The sequence below is a fragment of the Mus caroli genome, unplaced genomic scaffold (genome assembly GCF_978045245.1).
Source record: "Mus caroli unplaced genomic scaffold, Mus_caroli_1 scaffold_13, whole genome shotgun sequence".
Lineage (NCBI taxonomy): Eukaryota > Metazoa > Chordata > Mammalia > Rodentia > Muridae > Mus > Mus caroli.
In genome coordinates this window covers 65,163,414-65,181,826 of record NW_028227268.1, presented here as the reverse complement: position 1 = coordinate 65,181,826, position 18,413 = coordinate 65,163,414, and the positions used below count along the sequence as shown (strand labels likewise).

The 18,413-nt window shown below is 46.8% G+C and overlaps 1 protein-coding gene across 1 annotated transcript; it reads left to right on the top strand.

The window, feature by feature from the left end:
• The first annotated feature begins 4,183 nt into the window (after positions 1-4,183).
• Positions 4,184-4,661, top strand: LOC110305758 (small ribosomal subunit protein eS17). Its single transcript, XM_021177849.3, has one exon. The coding sequence runs from the start codon at positions 4,204-4,206 to the stop codon at positions 4,609-4,611; it is 408 nt and encodes a 135-aa protein (XP_021033508.1). The 5' UTR covers positions 4,184-4,203; the 3' UTR covers positions 4,612-4,661.
• The last annotated feature ends 13,752 nt before the right edge of the window (positions 4,662-18,413 follow it).

Below are 18,413 nucleotides of genomic sequence, written 5' to 3'. Positions count from 1 at the left end.
TCCTCCTCCTCTTCCTTCTCTTCTTCTTCCTCCTCTTCCTCCTCCCCCTCCTCTTCCTTCTCTTCTTCTTCCTCCTCTTCCTCCTCCCCCTCCTCTTCCTTCTCTTCTTCCTCCTCCTCTTCCTCCTCCTCCTCCTCCTCCCCCCTCCTTCTTTCTGTTTGGTTGATTCCCAAGAGCCTCCCTCGTTCACCACTGTTCATAGTAGTAGCTATTGATTATTTAAGATTTTGTTATGCAGACACTGTACTAAGCGTTTTACAAACTCTTTTCCAATTTTTATTATTTTATTTATTTACTTAATTTGCAGCATTGGGGCTTTGTGTTTGTCAGGCAAGTGTTCTACCACTAGGCCAGACCTGAGCCGTACAATCTATCTCTTTTCTCCCCTTTCTTTCTTTCTTTCTTTCTTTCTTTCTTTCTTTCTTTCTTTCTTTCTTTCTTTCTTCCTTTCTTTCTTTCTTTCTTCCTTTCTTTTTTCTTTCTTTCTCTCTCTCTCTCTCTTTCTTTCTTTCTTTCTGTTTTTGTTGATTGGTTGGTTGGTTGGTTGGTTGGTTGTTTTTTTCAAGACAGGAGTTTCTCTGTGTAACCCTGGTTGTCCTGGAACTCACTCTGTAAACCAGGCTGGCCTTGAACTCAAAGATCTGCCTCCCTGAATACTGAGAGTAAAGGCGTGCACCATCATACCTGGCTCAATCTATTTCATTTTACCCTTAGAATAATCTTACACAGTATAACTTTTAATATTTTCATCATAGGAATAGGGATATAGTTTCATTGGTAGAGTGATTGCCTGATCAATAAGAAGACCTAGGTTGGATGATCATCATGGAATAAACTGGACAGGGTGGTAAGCGCCTGTAATATCAACTGATACCCAGGAAGTGCAGACAGGAGAAGCAAGGATTTGATGTCATTCCTTGACTATCTGGTGAGTTAGAGGACAGACTGTGGCATATGACATCTTATCCTCATACAAATGGATAAACAGAGGCTCTGGGAGAATGAGGAAAGCCTAGGTTCAGACTACAACTCTTACCTAAGTGGAAGACCTTCCTTGTTGGGTGACAGAGAGAGAGTCAGGAAGCAGAGGGGAGAAGAGCTGAGTTAGAGGCTAGGAAGTTTTCTATGCAGGCTCAGGGAGACACTAAGTACACTGATTTCCCAAATCCCTTTTACCAGGACTCTTGGGGCCCATGACTTCCTTCACCTCAAAACCATGAGCAAGAAGAGACCTATGGGAGAGGAAGGGACTCCTGAAAAGCCTCTCAGACCAACCTAGTAGCCCCTGCAGCAACTGCCAGCACATAGTAGGGCGTCGATGAATGACAGATTCCCAAAGAGCTACTTCCACTGTAAGGCCACTGACCAGGCGTGGACTCAGCATTTAACCTGTAAGATCCCTGTAAGATCTTTCTTTTTGTTATTGTTGTTGTCGTTAAAGATTTATTTATTAGTATATCTAAGTACACTGTAGCAGTCTTCAGACACACCAGAAGAGAGTGCCAGATCTCATTACAGATGGTTGTGAGCCACCATGTGGTTGCTGGGATTTGAACTCACGACCTTTGGAAGAGCATTCAGTGCTCTTAACCACTGAGCCATCTCTCCAGCCCCAAGATCTCTTGATTATTTGTTATCTTCCCCGTGAGTAGAGCCATTATCATCCCCGTGCCACAGGTATGAAGACTGAAGTGCACCCTAGCTGATGTGGAAGCTCTCTTCCCTTAGGTTGGCAGACATCAACCTTTCCATACTCCTCGAACCATTCCCGAAACCTCTCAGGGCCTCAGCCCATGGTGGGTCCTTGACCACTGTGTGAATCAATGCACTGATCTTGTGTCAAGCCTTACCCAGTGAGGTGGGCTTGGCGGCTAACAACCGAGAGCTCGGCAGGGCTTCAAGACCCACCCCACCCCACTCCCCAATGCAGCGCCTGGCACCCTGTAGGTGCTGGAGACGCATCTGTAGGGTGAACGGCCCTCTGGCCGCTGAGACAAGCGGTTCGGCACATAAATTTCAGCTCCAGGCACTTTGAAGTTCCCTGAGGGGACAGCTGCTTTCTTGTTATCGATGCCCTCGGCCCTTAAGCCCCTCCTGGCCCTCTGGGCCCATCCAGGCCAGGGACCTGAGGCCGCCAGAGCCAAGAGATAAGGGTGATGGATGGCCAGTTGACCTGGCTCCACTGAAGCCTGGGGTTTCCTGGGAGTGAGAACCAGTCAATGAGTCCAAAGCTCCTCAGATTCTGAGCAGCGGGAGCTGAGGACGGGTGGGGCATTGTCCTGTCTGCCATCTCCCTATCTCCTCCGAGATGCTGGTCCCGGCAAGATGTTTCAGCACCCAGTGGATGCCTTGATCTCTTTCCATGTTGACAAGGCATCTTTTCAGCATTTACTAGACACCAGGGCCTGTCCCAGAATCCAGTGAAAGATAGGAGACCGGGATCTTTCACCCCAGTCTAGGGTCTTAAGGCAGGCTCAATTCTCGGTAATTCAGACTCTACAGTGAAGTAAGTCCTGGACTAATGAAGATGTCACAGTGGCTGGGCCTCAGTTTCCCTGTTTGTAAAATAAGTCAGAGAGAGATGTTCCCTCCAGTCTCCACTGAGATGGTATTTGAGGGACCTGAGAGAAAGCAGACTCTGGCTGAACCAAGGGCAGAGCCTAGATGAGGGCAGAACCCTTCTTAGGCTCAGGCACAAATAATCGTCACTTTCCTTGTTTGGTTAATTTAAGTAGATGGAGACAGGGTCTCAGATAGCCTTGGCTGGTCCCAAGTTTACTCGTGACTAAGGTTAGCCTTGAACTCCTGATCCTCTTGCCTCCTACGTGCTGGGATTACCCATGTACACCACCACAGCTGACTTTTTCATTTCATATCAAATCTCTGAACTGAAAGTCAAGATTACCCACTCATCTGTTGAACACTCCAGCTGGCTCCACTTCCTGGTTATTGTAAATAGGATGGTAATGAACATGGATGTGTGATATGAAGTTCTCTGGGCAAATGTCTAGGAATGGTATATATAGCTGGGTTGTATGCTAAGTGTTTTTATTTCCGCCTTTATTTATTTTATTATTTATTCGTTTATTATTTTTTGAGACAGGGTTTCTCTGTTTAGCCCTGGCTAGTCTGGAACTCGCTTTGTAGACCAGGCTACTCTCAAACTCCGAGATTCACGGGCCTCTGCCTCCTGAGTGCTGGGATTAAAGGCATGCACCACCACTGCCTAGATCTGTTTTTAAGTTTTTAGAGAACCTCCACATTGATTTCCGTAATGGCCACATTAATTTGTACCCCCACTGGCAGTGAATAAGGGTTTCTATTTCCTTACCGATCTTCCAACATTTGTTGTCAGATTTCTTGATAACTATCCTGACTAATGAGTGGCTCATGGTAATGTGCACAAGTACACAAGGTGAAATATTATTCAGCAGTAGAAAAAATTAAATAGAGACATGGGAGATGGCTCAGTGTTTAAAAGTACTAAGGTGTTCTTGCCAAGGACCCAGGTTTGGTTCCCAGCACCAGTGTGGAGACTCACAACTGTCTGTTACTTCAGTTCCAGGAGATCCAGCACCCTCTTTTCGGCCTTTGTGGGGACCAGACACAATCAGAGCACTTGCAGGCATTCAGCGAAACACTCATCCACATAAAATAGGAAGAAAGAGAGAGAGAGAGAGAGAAAGAGAGATGGGAAGGAAGGAAGGAAGGAAGGAAGGAAGGAAGGAAGGAAGGAAGGAAGGAAGGAAGGAAGAAAGGAAGAAAGGAAGAAAGGAAGAAAGGAAGAAAGGAAGAAAGGTAGATTTTTAAAGAAAAATAAAGGCCTGGAGGGAGGGTCAGCAGCTAAGGAAACTGGCCGCAGTTCCAGGGGATGCAGGTTTGATTCCCAACCCCCACATGGCAGCTCACAAACGCAGTTCCAGTTGCAAAGAATCCGGTGTTGTCATCTGGCCACCGTGGACTTCAGACGTTCACATAGTGCACACACTTGCACACAAAACACCTATCACATAAAATAAAATAATTCTAGCCCCTGCGGTGGTGGCGCACGCCTTTAATCCCAGCACTTGGGAGGCAGAGGCAGGTACATTTCTGAGTCTGAGGCCAGCCTGGTCTACAGAGTGAGTTCCAGGACAGCCAGGGCTACACAGAGAAACCCTGTCTCAAAAAACACAAAACACTCTTTTACCGAGACCCGCCAACATGGGCCGTGTTCGCACCAAGACCGTGAAGAAGGCGGCCCGGGTCATCATCGAGAAGTACTACACGCGCCTGGGTAATGACTTCCACACCAACAAGCGCGTGTGCGAGGAGATCGCCATTATCCCCAGCAAGAAGCTTCGGAACAAGATAGCCGGCTATGTCACGCATCTGATGAAGCGGATTCAGAGAGGTCCTGTGAGAGGCATCTCTATCAAGTTGCAGGAAGAAGAGAGAGAGAGGAGAGATAACTACGTTCCTGAGGTCTCAGCCCTGGATCAGGAGATCATTGAGGTGGATCCCGACACCAAGGAGATGCTGAAGCTTCTGGACTTTGGCAGTCTCTCTAACCTTCAGGTCACTCAGCCTACAGTTGGCATGAATTTCAAAACACCACGTGGAGCTGTTTAATCTGTTATGCCATATTTTCAATAAACCTGAAAACAAAAAAAAAAAAAAAATTAAGCAAGAGGACCCAAACTCAAACTCAGAAAGGAAAAACAAAAGCATGTTCTCCCTCTATGCAGATCCTACAATATAACAGATACAATGTGCAACTAAATAAAGGGACGCGGCTACCACTGAACATTTGTGAAGGAGACCTAGAGGAGAGACCGAATCCAGGCAAAAGGACGCATGACTCACGGATGAGGATAGAAAGCTATTGGGTTTTCCCAGATTCAACTCCGTCATAGTTTTTTTTTTTTTTTTTTCTTTTACAGTGGCAGATCTGCACTCTGGGTATTGACATAACATGAAGCAGTTTTTGCATCAAGATAGAATCCAACATGTGTCACTCCTCTGAGGCAGTGGCTATAAAAGGTGATCTTCCTTTTTAATTCCTTTTTATGACCATTAACATGATAGGAATTACACACCAGGACTCACTCGTCACTGAAAACATTTACCTGCTGACCCACTTAGAAAGAGGGCCGTTAGCCGGGCGTGGTGGCGCACACCTTTAATCCCCCAGCACTCGGGAGGCAGAGGTAGGCGGATTTCTGAGTTCGAGGCCAGCCTGGTCTACAAAGTGAGCTCCAGGACAGCCAGGGCAATACAGAGAAACCCTGTCTCGAAAAAAAAAAAAAAAAAAAGAGGGCCGTTTTCCGTTTGTTCTGGTGGAGTTTGTAACCTAAAGATTTTCACTTTTGTCTTCTTCTTAAACCTGTCTCAAGTTATTCTGTTGTATCACCATTTTAAGATGTGAATTGTTTTTTAAATAAAGACTTTTTAAAGTAAAGACAAAAATTAATGCCGGGCGGTGGTGGCGCACGCCTTTAATCCCAGCACTTGGGAGGCAGAGGCAGGCGGATTTCTGAGTTCGAGGCCAGCCTGGTCTACAAAGTGAGTTCCAGGACAGCCAGGGCTATACAGAGAAACCCTGTCTCGAAAAACCAAAAAAAAAAAAAAAAAAAAGACAAAAATTAAAAGGCAAACAAATCATACAGCTGCTCTCCAGCACTAGGTAGACCGTGAAGACGGGCTGTGTTAGGTTTTGCAGGACTTGGAAACATTGAACTTTGGAAATTTATTTTGATCTTCTCTCTGGATTTAAGTCTATTTGAAATACAAAATAAACTTCTAACTGCAAATAATACTTGAATATGTCTTTCTTGTTTTAAAAAAAAAAAAAAGCCAAGTTACAGCAATCCGGGACTCAGACCCTCAGGCCTCTTCTCTACACCCTGGTTTTTGGATTTTGGTCTTATAAAACTCCAGCTGGCCTCAAAGTAGCCAAGAACATCCTTGAACTTCTGATCCTCCCGCGTCTACCTCCTCAGTGCTAGAATTGCAAGTGTGGGCCACCCTCCCTGGTTTATGGGGTGCTAGGAATCAAACCCAGATAAGCACTCTCCCACCTGAGCCAAATCCCCAGCCCTGTGCCTCCTGATTTGGGAATCAGGGGCATCATTCAGGGAATCTTGGTGTGCCCTACGAATCCTCAGTATTTTTCCATAACCTTCTTCACCCAGACAGGCTGCCGTTTCCAGCAGAGGCAACACCCACACTGTTGCTCTGCTCTGCCTTGTGGCTGATAGAAGAAGACTGGTATGAGTGGATCCAGAGTGCAGCAGGGTGATTTACCTTGCAGGGGGAGCTACCAGAATACCCAGCCTGCCCTGTTCACCACTGATTCGGTCTCAAGTGAGGCCTGACAACAGCTACTCAGAGAGAGGAGGTTGAGGAATGCCTGAAGAGGTGAATGAATGAATGAATGAATGAATGAGTGCATGGATGGATGAATGCTGCTTTGAGCTCCACCCCACCCTCCTTCACCTATGTCGTTTGCGTCCAGCTTGTCCTCAGTACGAGCCAGATGAGCATTCCTGACAATGTCTCTCAGTTCAGAAGTAACTAACAGACTCCCCTTGGGGTCCCATTTGAAATCACAGATGAGTCAAACAGCTCTCCAAGGTCATCAAACCCCCTTGGGACTGTTTGCGATAGGACAGGATGGTTTTAATATCTCTCCTTCAGTGACCCTCCACACACTTTCTCACCTCCAGCCTACGAACCTCAAACAACACAAGTTCTGACTCATTACCAAGAAGGAAGGTCCTGAAGACATGGATCTGGGTGGGGTTTTTTTTAATATTTTTTTTTTAATTTTATGTGCATTGGTGTTTTGCCTGCATGTAAGTCTTTGTGTCAGTATCAGGTGTTCTTCCAGAACAGCAGTTACAAATAGTTGTGAGCCCTCACACGGGTGCTGGGAATTGAACCTGGGTCTTTTGGAAAGGCAGTCAGTGCCCTAATAGCTGATCTATCTCTCTAGCTCCAGGAGGCTGAGTTTTTTTAAGTTCCAACTAAGTTTTGTTGTTTTGTTTAGACTTTCTTCAAAGCTCAGGCTGGTCTTGAACTCCTGATCCTCTTGCCTCTACCTCCCTAAGTGCAGACCTGAGCCCCTCGGCCTGGCTAGTACTAATTTGAAAGACTAAAGTGAGTCCTCTTTCTTCCCTAAGCCTCAGTTTCCCTGGCCTGTGGAACATAGCTCATGATTCTTACCAATAATAACAAGAGTTTATAAATGGAGAAGACAACCAGGAGTCTGTAAAAGGCCAATTAAAACTGAGATACAGATTCTGGGGCCAGCTAAATGGCTCAGCAGGTAAAGGTGTTTGTGATCAAGCTTAATTACCTCATGTTTAATCCCCAGAACTCACATGATAGAAGGAAAGAACTCATTCTGGCAAGTTGTCCTCTGACTTCCACATGAGCTTTGTGTACACATACACGTGTGCCCTTATACATACCCACAGCCACATATCAGAAAGAGAGAGAGAGAGGAGAAGAAGAAGAAGAAGAAGAAGAAGAAGAAGAAGAAGAAGAAGAAGAAGAAGAAGAAGAGGAGGAGGAGGAGGAGGAGGAGGAGGAGGAGGAGGAGGAGGAGGAGGAGGAGGAGGAGGAGGAGGAGAAGGAAGGAAGGAAGGAAGGAAGGAAGGAAGGAAGGAAGGAAGGAAGGAAGGAAGGAAGGAAGGAAGGAAGGAAGGACAGCACATCTGTCTCACTTACATGCTAAGGTTATCTGAGGACAGAGCAGGCAGCTCCTGGGGTTTCAGAGTTACAGAAGGTGTGGGTGTTGGCTAACAACATCTCTTGTCACCTTAAGTCTTGTTTAACTTGGTAAAACCTTAACCAAACAAAAGATATTAACATACTAAATATCTTACTCCTAAAAGCAAAAAGTAGAGCCTAGCAAGACAGCTTGGCAGGAAAAGGCGCTTGCTGCCACACCTGACAACCAGAACTCAGTCCCTGGAGCCCCACAGAGAAAGGAGAGGACCGACTCCTAAAAATGCCCTCTGACCTCCACAACACACTATACACACGTGTGGAGAGAGAGAGAGGGAGAGGGAGAGGGAGAGACAGACAGACACAGAGAGAAAGACAGAGAGAGAGAGAGAATAAATGTACTTAAAACTAAATAAAAATATGTTGGGACAGTGGTGATGCACACCTTTAGTCTGAGCACTTGGGAGGCAGAGGCAGGCAGATCTCTGGGTTGGAGGCCAGCCTGGCCCACAGGGAGAAACTCTGTCTCAAAACCACAAAAATAAGCAAGCAAACAAACAAATAAGTGTTTTTTTTTTTTTAATGACAAAGGACAGTTAAGAAGCAGCAGCAGCAAAAATCACGAGCAATCCATTTCTAAAACTACAAATAATGAAATGAGGAAAAAGCTTGCTACAAACTGAAAGAGCGAAGTGTTTCTTTCCCTGACAAGGTCGGCAGTGACATCAAGCCAAAATCCAAAGGCCTTCCCTCAGCCTTGGCTGGGGGAGGGCCACGGCACGGTAGGGATTAGTGGGAAAGTGGGGACATGTGCATCTCCAGTGATGACAACTCCATCCTGCCCTATGCCCCCACTCTGATAGCGCTGTCCCCAGCCAGGCCAGGATGACAGGTCACTGTGTGCTCGCTTTTCCCTTCTCCCAGCCCTCCAGGAGTCTTGACAGCTACTGTCCCCCTCACCAGACACCCTCTACCCTCCTCAGATCTAAATCCCACTTTTGATGAAAGAATCCTGGAGCCTGTGACAAAAACAGAAAATATTTTGGTAAGGTGTCTAATGTATTGGGACTGTCCCCACCCCCATCCTGAAGGAATTGCGGGACTCAGACTTGAGAACCCTATTGTGGGGTCAGAGGTCATCTTATCAGCCCCAACCTCTAGCCAAGGATTCCCTGAGGATTTATTTTAGTAGGGTTTCTTGTGCAATACAACATTACACTGGGGAAAGCCATCAGCGGTCATATCTGGATCAATAACCTTATTTGATCTCACCAGAAACCAAGGCTCAGAAGGAATGTGGCAAAACCCGATCACCTGACCAGTTAGATGGCGCAATGAGCAAGGTCTCTTGACTCGGAGTCCAGGGCTTTTTCTCTTTTTCTCACTGTGGCCACACTTGCTGTGGACCAGACTTGTATCTTCCATCCCTGTAATCTATAGACCTCATTACCTCCCTGGGGATGGCCAGCGGCCTAATTTGTCTTGAGGAAGGAAGTAACCCGTAGGTGTTTGTTTGTTTGTTTGTTTGTTTGTTTGTTCAGTGTACATAGAACATTTAAAAGGAGAAAACACAACAGCCCAGGTGTCTGGAGATGGAGCTTAGTAGAGTGTTTGCCTAACATACATAAAACCCTGGTTTAATCCCCACTACTCCATAAACTGGGCACGGTGGCACGTGCCTGGACTTTCTGCACTGGGGAACTGAAGGTTAGAGGATCAGAAGTTCAGAGTCATCCTTAGCCATATAAAGCTTGAGACCAACATGGGCTACATGAGACTGTCTCCAAAAGCAGGAGGAGGGGGTGAGCAACATTTCTGATAAGTAATAATAAAAGAATTAGCAATGCACAGTATACTAAGACATAGTAAATGCCAGTCAGTATGTAAGTAATTGAGTTATAGATCACTCTAGGGGCTGGGCAGTTAATTTGGCAGGTAAGAGTTCTTGTTCTTCGGGGCTAGAGGGATGGCTCAACAGTTCAGAACACTGACTGCTCTTCCAGAGGTCCTAGCAACCACGTGGTGGTTTCAAAACCATCTATGATGGGATCTAATGTCCTCTTCTGGTGCCAGCTACAGTGTACTCATATACATAAAATAACTAAATCTTTTTAAAAAAAAAAAAAGAGTTCTTGCTGTTTACAGATAGGGACCTGGGTTCGAATCAATGCCAGAGCTGAGGGGTAGAGATAGAAGGGTCACTGGGGCTTTCTTTTTTTTTTTTTTTTTTTTTTTTTTTTTTTGGTTTTTCGAGACAGGGTTTCTCTGTGTAGCCTTGGCTGTCCTGGAACTCACTTTGTAGACCAGGCTGGCCTCGAACTCAGAAATCCGCCTGCCTCTGCCTCCTGAGTGCTGGGATTAAAGGCGTGCGCCACCACGCCCGGCTACACTGGGGCTTTCAAGTCTAGTTCCAGGTACAGTGAAAGGCCCTGCCTCAAGGAAGTTAGACATGGAAGGATAGAGCAGGATTCCCTATCTCCTCCTCTGCCCTCCCTCCATCTTCAAATGTCCAAACACACATTAAAATGATAAAAGGTGGTTCTGTTATACTCTACAGTGCAAGAGAGAAGGTTTGTTCTTATTTCAGGCTGAGCAATCCGGTGAGGTGACCTGTTTTGGGGAGGGATCCTAGGAGGAAGGTACTCCAGGGAGGCTTGGAACTCAAGCCTATGTCCTGCCTAAGCATCTATCTAGACATGAAGCAGACACTCCTGCATTCCCCACTAAGGCTGTAAAGAGAGGGCCTTTCCACGTAAGCAGGCCATAGCTGCTGTGACCTTGTGACTCACACAGACCATACACAGTGATTCAGCTCCATCTCTGTGGCTAAACGGCACCCACAGGCAAAACCACAAGCCAAGGCACGTCCCCGTAGTAACCTTGCCCTCAGCAACAGACCAGGAATAGGCGCGTCATCTCCCAGCCACCCCCCCCCCCACCTCCCCCATACTCCTGTTTAGGAGTCAGGCTTCCTGGAATCCCAGCTCCCTGCTTCCGCATCTGTGCAGCCTCGACAGCAGATGGCATTGTGTGAACCTCATCTGGAAGGAAGGTGAGATCACACCTGGCCAGCCAGCAGCTGCTCCCTGGGTTACCACACTGCACAGGCCTGTGGCAGGTGCTCGATTGCTCGGTCCCTGGGAATCAGCCCTGCTGCATCCGATCTTGATGACCCCTACAATCAAACAGATGACCTTGGGTAACTGGCTCACTTTCACCCACCCTCCTTGGAACAGGGGAAGGAAACTTTAAGACTTTTTTATCGGGACGTGTTTATACAAAGTTTCAACTCTCAAAACAGCTTTGGAGTCTTTAGTGTCCTGTATTTCAGAAGAGGACTTGGGGTGACGGACTGGGTGGTGCCGAAGGATCGTTGAGCTAGCAAGTAGCAGAAACCAGATATTGGACCGGGGAGTTCAGTGGGTAGGGTAATCCTCCAGCATGCATGAGGCGTTGGGTTTAATTCCCAGAACCACATAAACTGACCCTAACTGCATGGTGGTTTACATCCTCAATGCTCGAACTTGGTACTGGAAGAAGGATTAATATTGTCCTTCATTCATTGCAAGGTGACTTTGAGGCCACCCTGGGTCACAAGAGACCTTGTCTCAAAAATAAATAAATAAACAGAGACCGGCTGGAGAGATGGCTCAGTGGGTAAGAGCACCCGACTGCTCTTCCGAAGATCCAGAGTTCAAATCCCAGCAACCACATGGTGGCTCACAACCATCCGTAATGAGATCTGGCGCCTCTTCTGGAGTGTCTGAAGACAGCTACAGTGTACTTACATATAATAAATAAATAAATCTTAAAAATAAAAAATTAAAATAAATAAATAAATAAATAAATAAACAGAGAGCCAAGGACTTCAGTGCTTTTTGTTTTGTTTTGTTTTTGTTTTTGTGAGTAGTTTTTCCATTCAAGTGCATCTTAGCCCTAAAATCTGAGCCTAGTAAAGCTGTGGTTTCCACCTTTCCATGAAGTCTTGAATCCTGCGTGGCCTTAGGCCTCCCCTCCTATCTCTGCTCAACCATGGGAGGATAGCTCAAACATCCAGAGGCTCCTCTGTTAAGGGAACTGCCACGGGTCACTCCTGCCCAATAGTTTGAATGTTGTCCATGAAGACACACACACACACACACACACACACACACACACGCCTGCATCATTTTTCTTGCACTAGGTGTGCTCTCAACATTTAGTGACAGTCTCTGCAGCACCTACCCCTAAGCTCACAGCCGCACCTCCTCTCCCCAGGAAACGTGCTGCTGTAGAGGTCCTCATCTTCCTGCAGCCCTGCCCTGGGACAGCTGTGGTATGTCCCTGCCCCGGGAAAACTGTGGCCCTCAAACCACTTTCCTGCCCAGCAGGGTGGGATGTCATGATGATGAGTCAGCTCATACCCGAGATAGCATCTGCACACCTCCTCCAGCTAGGGGCGCAGGTGAGGCCGACACTGGAGGGGGAGGGTTTGGGACGCAGTGGAGCCTTCCCCTGGGCTGGGAGAGGGGGAGATGGGAGAATGTCAACAAGAAAGGTCCCTTGCTCCTGGAAAGCCACCTTTTGAAATAGGAGTGCCTGGGCATAACTGCTACAATCACTAGCTTTTCAGGTCCATGGTAGAGAGGTGTGATGGGCAGAGGGCTTTCTGTTTGCCCCTAACTGGATAGCTCAGCTCAGACAATCCTGTCCAGGAACCCAGATCTGCTTCTTGCTAGGTGTTCAGGTCTCTCTTTTCTCCTCTAGAGATGAGAAAGTATGTCTGTCACAGGTCTGGTTGCAGTGGCTCTCCAAGGGTGCTCCCCCAGTGCACACACCATTTGAGGTTCTACAAGTGGGGCTGATACAGTGGGGTACATAGATAGGTGCCGTTTTAGAGGGGATGCTGGTCTCTGGCCACTTCTATTCCTGATGTCCTTTCCCCTCGGCTGTCCCCAGGCAGGAAGCCTCAGCTCCTTACAGTTCAGGTCTGTGCGCGTTCCAAGCTGGATTGACAACTACTGACCTCGCCCCTTCCCTACAGGACAGCCTCTTTCTGAAACAGATTTGGTAACCAGCCCTACTGTTTTAAGGATTTTTTTTAGTGTATATTAATTATACATTATAAAGAGCTTCATTATGATGTTTTCAAACTTGCACATGACATATTTTGAGTCCTCAGACTCAGAAAGCATTCTCTTCTGGCTTCTGTATAGGCACACTAATGGGGGAGGGGAAGGGATGTTGTTTTGTTTTGTTTTGTTTTGTTTTGTTGAAACATGTATAAGGGGTTGGGGAGATGATTCAGTGGGTAAGGTATTTGTTGAGCAAGCATGAAGCCCTGAGCTCAGATACTCAGAGCCCATGCAGGAAGCCAAGCACAGCTATAAATACCTTTTATTCCCTAACTGAGAGGCAGGACTGGAGGACCCAGGATGCTTGCTTGCTGGCCACATTTAAGCTGAATCACTGGGTCCCAGACTCAGTGAAAAACCCTGGCCAAAAAAAAAACAGAGGGAGAATCAGAAGTGGGAGAACCAGGCATAGACATGGTAATGCATGACTTTAATCCTAGCACTCAGAAGACAGAGCTCTGTGAATTCAAGGCCAACTTAGACTACAGAGTGAGTTCCAGGACAGCCAGGGCTACACAGAGAAACCTGTCCCCAAAAATGTAAAATAATAATAATAATAATAAAATGGAAGTTACTAGAGGAAGACACTGTTAACCTCTTTGCACACAAGAACATGTACACATTTGTACAACACACACACACACACACACACTAACCTCTGAACAGCCTGAAAATATAAGTCAGCCTATTGCCCGGCATGGTGGCACACGCCTTTAATCCCAGCACTTGGGAGGCAGAGGCAGGTGGATTTCTGAGTTCAAGGCCAGCCTGGTCTACAAAGTGAATTCCAGGACAGTCAGGGCTACACAGAGAAACCCTATCTCGAAAAACAAACAAGCAAACAAAAGTCAGCCTATTGCCTAGCTTGCCTGAATTCTTGAGTTCTACCCACAACTCATATACTGGGTGTGGTGGTGTATGACTATAATCCCAGTGAATCAGAAGTTCAAGGTTACCCTCAGCGACCTAGAAAAGTCAAAGTCAGGCTGGAATATAAAAGACCTATTCTCAACGTTTGAAAAAGCAAGAAAGAAGAGAAAAAGGAAAGATGGGGTAGGTAGATAACCCTGTGGGCTAGAGCTCGTACCTCACTTCCATTCCCAGAAACCTCAAAACTGCCTGTAACTCCAGATCCAGGGGACCCAGCACCCTCTCTGCACTGCCTGCACTCCTGTGTGCACACCCACACACAAACACAGACATACACGCATAGTTAAAAATAAGCCAGGAGTAGTAGCACACACCTTTAATCCTGGCACTGGAGAGACAGAAGCACACAGTTCTCTTAGTTCCAGGACAGCAAGGGTTACATAGTGACACTTTGTCTGAAATGAAATAAAATATAAAATACAAAATAAGATAAAAGTTATTTTCTGTTGTTTACTTGTGGTTTTGTTTTTGTTTTGTTTTTTGTTTGTTTGATGGTTTGTTTGTTTTTGAGACAGGCTTTCTCTATATAACAGCCTTGACTGACCTGGGACTCACTTTGTAGAGAATCAGGTTGGCTTCAAACTCACAGAGATCTATCTACCTCTGTATGTCCTCCCAAGTGATGGAGGGTAAAAAAAAAAAGAAAGAAAGAAAATATGTAAAATTGGACTTGGTAGATGAACTGTGTGCTTTCTTAAAAACGACAGAGGACTGAGTGTCCCTAGAACAGCGAGGTGTGCTAGGAGGAGCCCATTGTCCAATAAGCTTATCCCAAATGGGGAAACTGAGGCTCAGAACACGGAAACGAGTTGCCAGGCTGTGCAAGCAGGCTAAGGCAAAGGCTGGCTTCTTCAGTGCTCAGCATCTTAACTTGAAGCAATGCCCCTCCCCATCACTCATTGGCAGGGTGTGGCTAGAGAGATGCCCACAAGCAAAGAAACTACAGTCTCTGGATATCAAGAATCCTCCCCCGACAAACCTCATACACCATCTGTGTGCACAGATGCACGTGTGGACACATACACGCTGACAGCTTTTCTCAGCCCACCCCAGCCAGGGTTCACCCATGGAGGCCTGACTCTGAGCCTGCCTGTCAAATGAGATAACCTCTCCCAGGGGCAAATAAACATCCAGTGGATGTTGGGTCAGAAGAATGCAGCCCTGGATTCCTTCGCTCCTGAGTCTTGGATGTCTGCCAGACCATGTCAAAGCTGCAGAGGCCCCAGGCCTTGAGAGTCCCATCGGGCACACCCCTTGTTTTCTTACTGAAGGGACATCTCTGCCCTCCACAAAAAGACTTCTCCAACAGTGGTCCTTTCATGAGCTCTGGGGACGTGCCTCCTGAGCCCACAGGATTCTTCTGTGGCTCACCACCATGTGCAGCAGGAATTAACAGCTGGTCCCTACCACGGCAAGGATGCTGTGACATTCCACATGGAGAGAAGTGGTTTGGATTGAATAGAAAGACACAGGGGAAACTCATTAGAGACCCCCTTTGCTATAAGTAGATATTTGTTTTGTTCTACTTTGGGTGAAGCCAAATCTCAGAAAAATAGCACGGAGCATAAGATTAAGCCTAAAATAAAGCACTTTCCACCTCAAGGGGGTGATATACGCCTTTAACCTCAGCACTCAGAAGGCAGAGGCAGGCAGATCTCTGTGAATTCCAGACACGCTTGTTTTACAGAGTTCCAGGACAGCCAAAACTACACAGTAAAACCATGTCTTGGGGGAAAAAAACAAAACCAAACAAACAAAAAGAAAAAAACAGACAGCACTTTGTCTCTAGCGTTAGTCGTGGAACCCAGGACGGTGTACAGTCAGAGCGGCCCTAGGCCTGAGACACAGTGCCAGCTGCCAGCCTTGGTCTTGGTTTGTGTTTGGTTTTTATGGTTTTGAGGGGTTTAGTGGGTTGTTGTTGGTTTTTTTTTAAGACTTTCTTGTGTAACTCTGGCTAGCCTAGAACTCACTATGTAGACCAGGCTGGTCTCAAGCTTAAGAGACCCACCCACCTCTGCCTCTTAAATGCTAGAATTACGGGCATGTGCTACCATGCCTGTTTTTTTCATTTTTAATTTCATTTATTTACTTATTTATTGGTTTCTGAAGTCAGGGTTTCTCTGTGTAGACTTGGCTGTCCTGGAACTCACTCTACAGACTAGGCTGGCTTTGAACTTATGGAGATCCACTTGCCTCTCTCTCCCAAGTGCTGGGATTAAAAGCATGTGCTACCACCATCCAGCCTTTTTGAAATCTGTAATTATTGATGTATGTATTAATATGTATGTGTGAGTGCAGGTGCCCAAGGAGTCCAAAAAAGGATGTCAGATCCCTGGAGCATGGAACCAACCGAACTCAGGTCCTGAGAGAGAGCAGAAAGCACTCTTAACTGCTAAGCCATCACCAAGGCCCCACATTTGGTTCTTTGAGACAGGATCTTATGTAATCCAGACTGGCCTGGAACTCCTGAGTCCCCCGTCTCTATTGCTCAAGGCCTAAGATTGCCTGTGTACACCGCCATGCCCTTCTGGTTTGGTATTTTGTTTTGTTTTACTTTTTGATGGGGCAAGTTGTTGGTTTTGGGTGGTTTTGCTTTTTACATTTTTCTTACTTATTTGTTTATGTCATATGGTGTACCTGTGTGAAAGTGGGCATGTACACTCTAGGGCATGTGTCAGAGGACTCCTAGGAGGCCGTTCTCCCTTTCCACACAGAATTCTGAGATTCAAACTCAAGTTATCAGGCCTGTACCACAGCACTTTTACCCACTGAGCCATCTCTCTGGCCTTAATTTTTAGTTTTTTGAGACAGGGTCTTAAGCTCTAGCCCAGGCTAGCCCCGAATATGCTAAGTCAGCTGCTTCACCTTCCAGCTGCTGGACTACAGGTGTGAGTCATCACAGCTGGTCTGTTTGTTGGTTTTGCTTCATCTTTAATTTTAAATATGTGGTCAAAAAAGATAAAGGGGGCTGGAGAGATGGCTCAGAAGTTAAGAGTCCTTACTGCTCCTGCAGAGGACCACCACTCTTGTTGGGTGACTCACAGCCACTTGGAGCTCCAGTTCCAGGGTTCTAGTGCCCTCTTCTGGCATCTCAGGGATATCCAAATATCTGTGAGCGTACCCACAGACACACATGCGCACACAAAGATAAAATTAAAATGACCTTTAAAAAAAGAAAGCAGCAGGCAAAAGATTGCTGAAGCTCCGTTCACACCTAAAGCTTTTTTATTTTTTAATATTTATTTATTGTATGTATATGAGCACACTGTGGCTGTCTTCAGACACACCAGAAGAGGGCATGGGATTCCACTCCAGATGGTTGTGAGCCACCATGTGGTTGCTGGGAATTGAACTCAGGACCTCTGGAAGAGCAGTCAGTGTTCTTACCCGCTGAGCCATTTCTCCAGCCCACACCTAAAACTTAGGAGCAAGCGGCTGTGATACCCAGGACTTCTGCCTGCAGCTGTGGGCTACTGCACACGGTCTCAGCCCTGAGGAGGTGGGAGAGAAGCGTCCAACCAGCACTGGGACCGGAAGTGCTTCAAGAAGCTGCCAGTGTCTGGAAAGGGAAAGGCGAACCCCACCCGCCATCTTTACTCAGTTCTCCCCCGCCACTTGTCACTTTCACTTAATCTTAGGACAAGTACCAGGATCACTTCTGGATGCGGATGCCGTGGCCTGGAATCCATTTCTGGAAACAGAGACTGTGTCATTGAATTACATGATACTCTTGCATGGCCAGCGAGCACGCGCCTGTGCGCTCGCACATCCACTCAGCCCGAAGGCAGGACCCTCTCAGCAGGATCTGATTACACTGGCTTCACATCAGAATTACACGTGCAAATCGAATCCCACTGCAATCCCAGAGAGAAAGAGGCCCCTCCACGCTGACAGGAAAGCAGAAAAGAGCTCAAGCTCCCTGGAGCGAGGCTCTCCCAGAACCTCCTTACAGAGCCACAGTTGAGTGCCTGCTGCTGGACCCAGAACACAGGCCATACTTAGCAAATGTTTGATTAAATACATCATGGCAGGAAAAGGAAGACCAGCGGTGGCCTGCTGTGGTTTAGAAAAGTGGTCCCCAAAGCCTTGTGTTGTTAAAGGCATGGTCCCAAGGCGGCACTATTGGGAGGTGGTGAGACCTTTATGTGGACCCTAGAGGGAGATCTTTGTCTGGGTTATGCATCCTTGAAAGGAGCTATACGACCCCAGCCCTCTCCACAGTTTCTAGGTTTCTTGGCAATAAGGTGAGAGGTTTTGTCCCATCATAAGCTCCCACCCTGAGGTGGAAGAAATAGAGAGAAATGAGGGCTCTTACTAGTCACAAATGACTGCATGTGGTTGTGCTGAGAATCTCAGCATTAGATTCTAAGCCACAAAGCTGCGGAGTCCTTGACTAGAGGCAAACACGTGAGGAGTTTGTCTTCCCAACTGGCCCAGCATCTCCCTGAAAGATAGTCATCCAACATCCTGAAGCCTTCCAACACAGTGAGGAGTGAGAAGACCCATCCTGGGCTTGGACCAAAGTCTGTCTTCCTCACACGTGGTCCCATGGTGACCTTTTTCCATCGCTCAAGACTGTAGACTGAGGCAGCTGTTGAGTATGTAAAAACAGCTTCCTACCCAATGTCACCAACTCCAAGCCTGCTTGGGACCAAG

What these genes read in the sequence shown, in the direction of transcription:
- LOC110305758 (XM_021177849.3), top strand. Translation starts at nt 4,204, where the DNA reads ATGGGCCGTGTTCGCACCAAGACCGTGAAGAAGGCGGCCCGGGTCATC.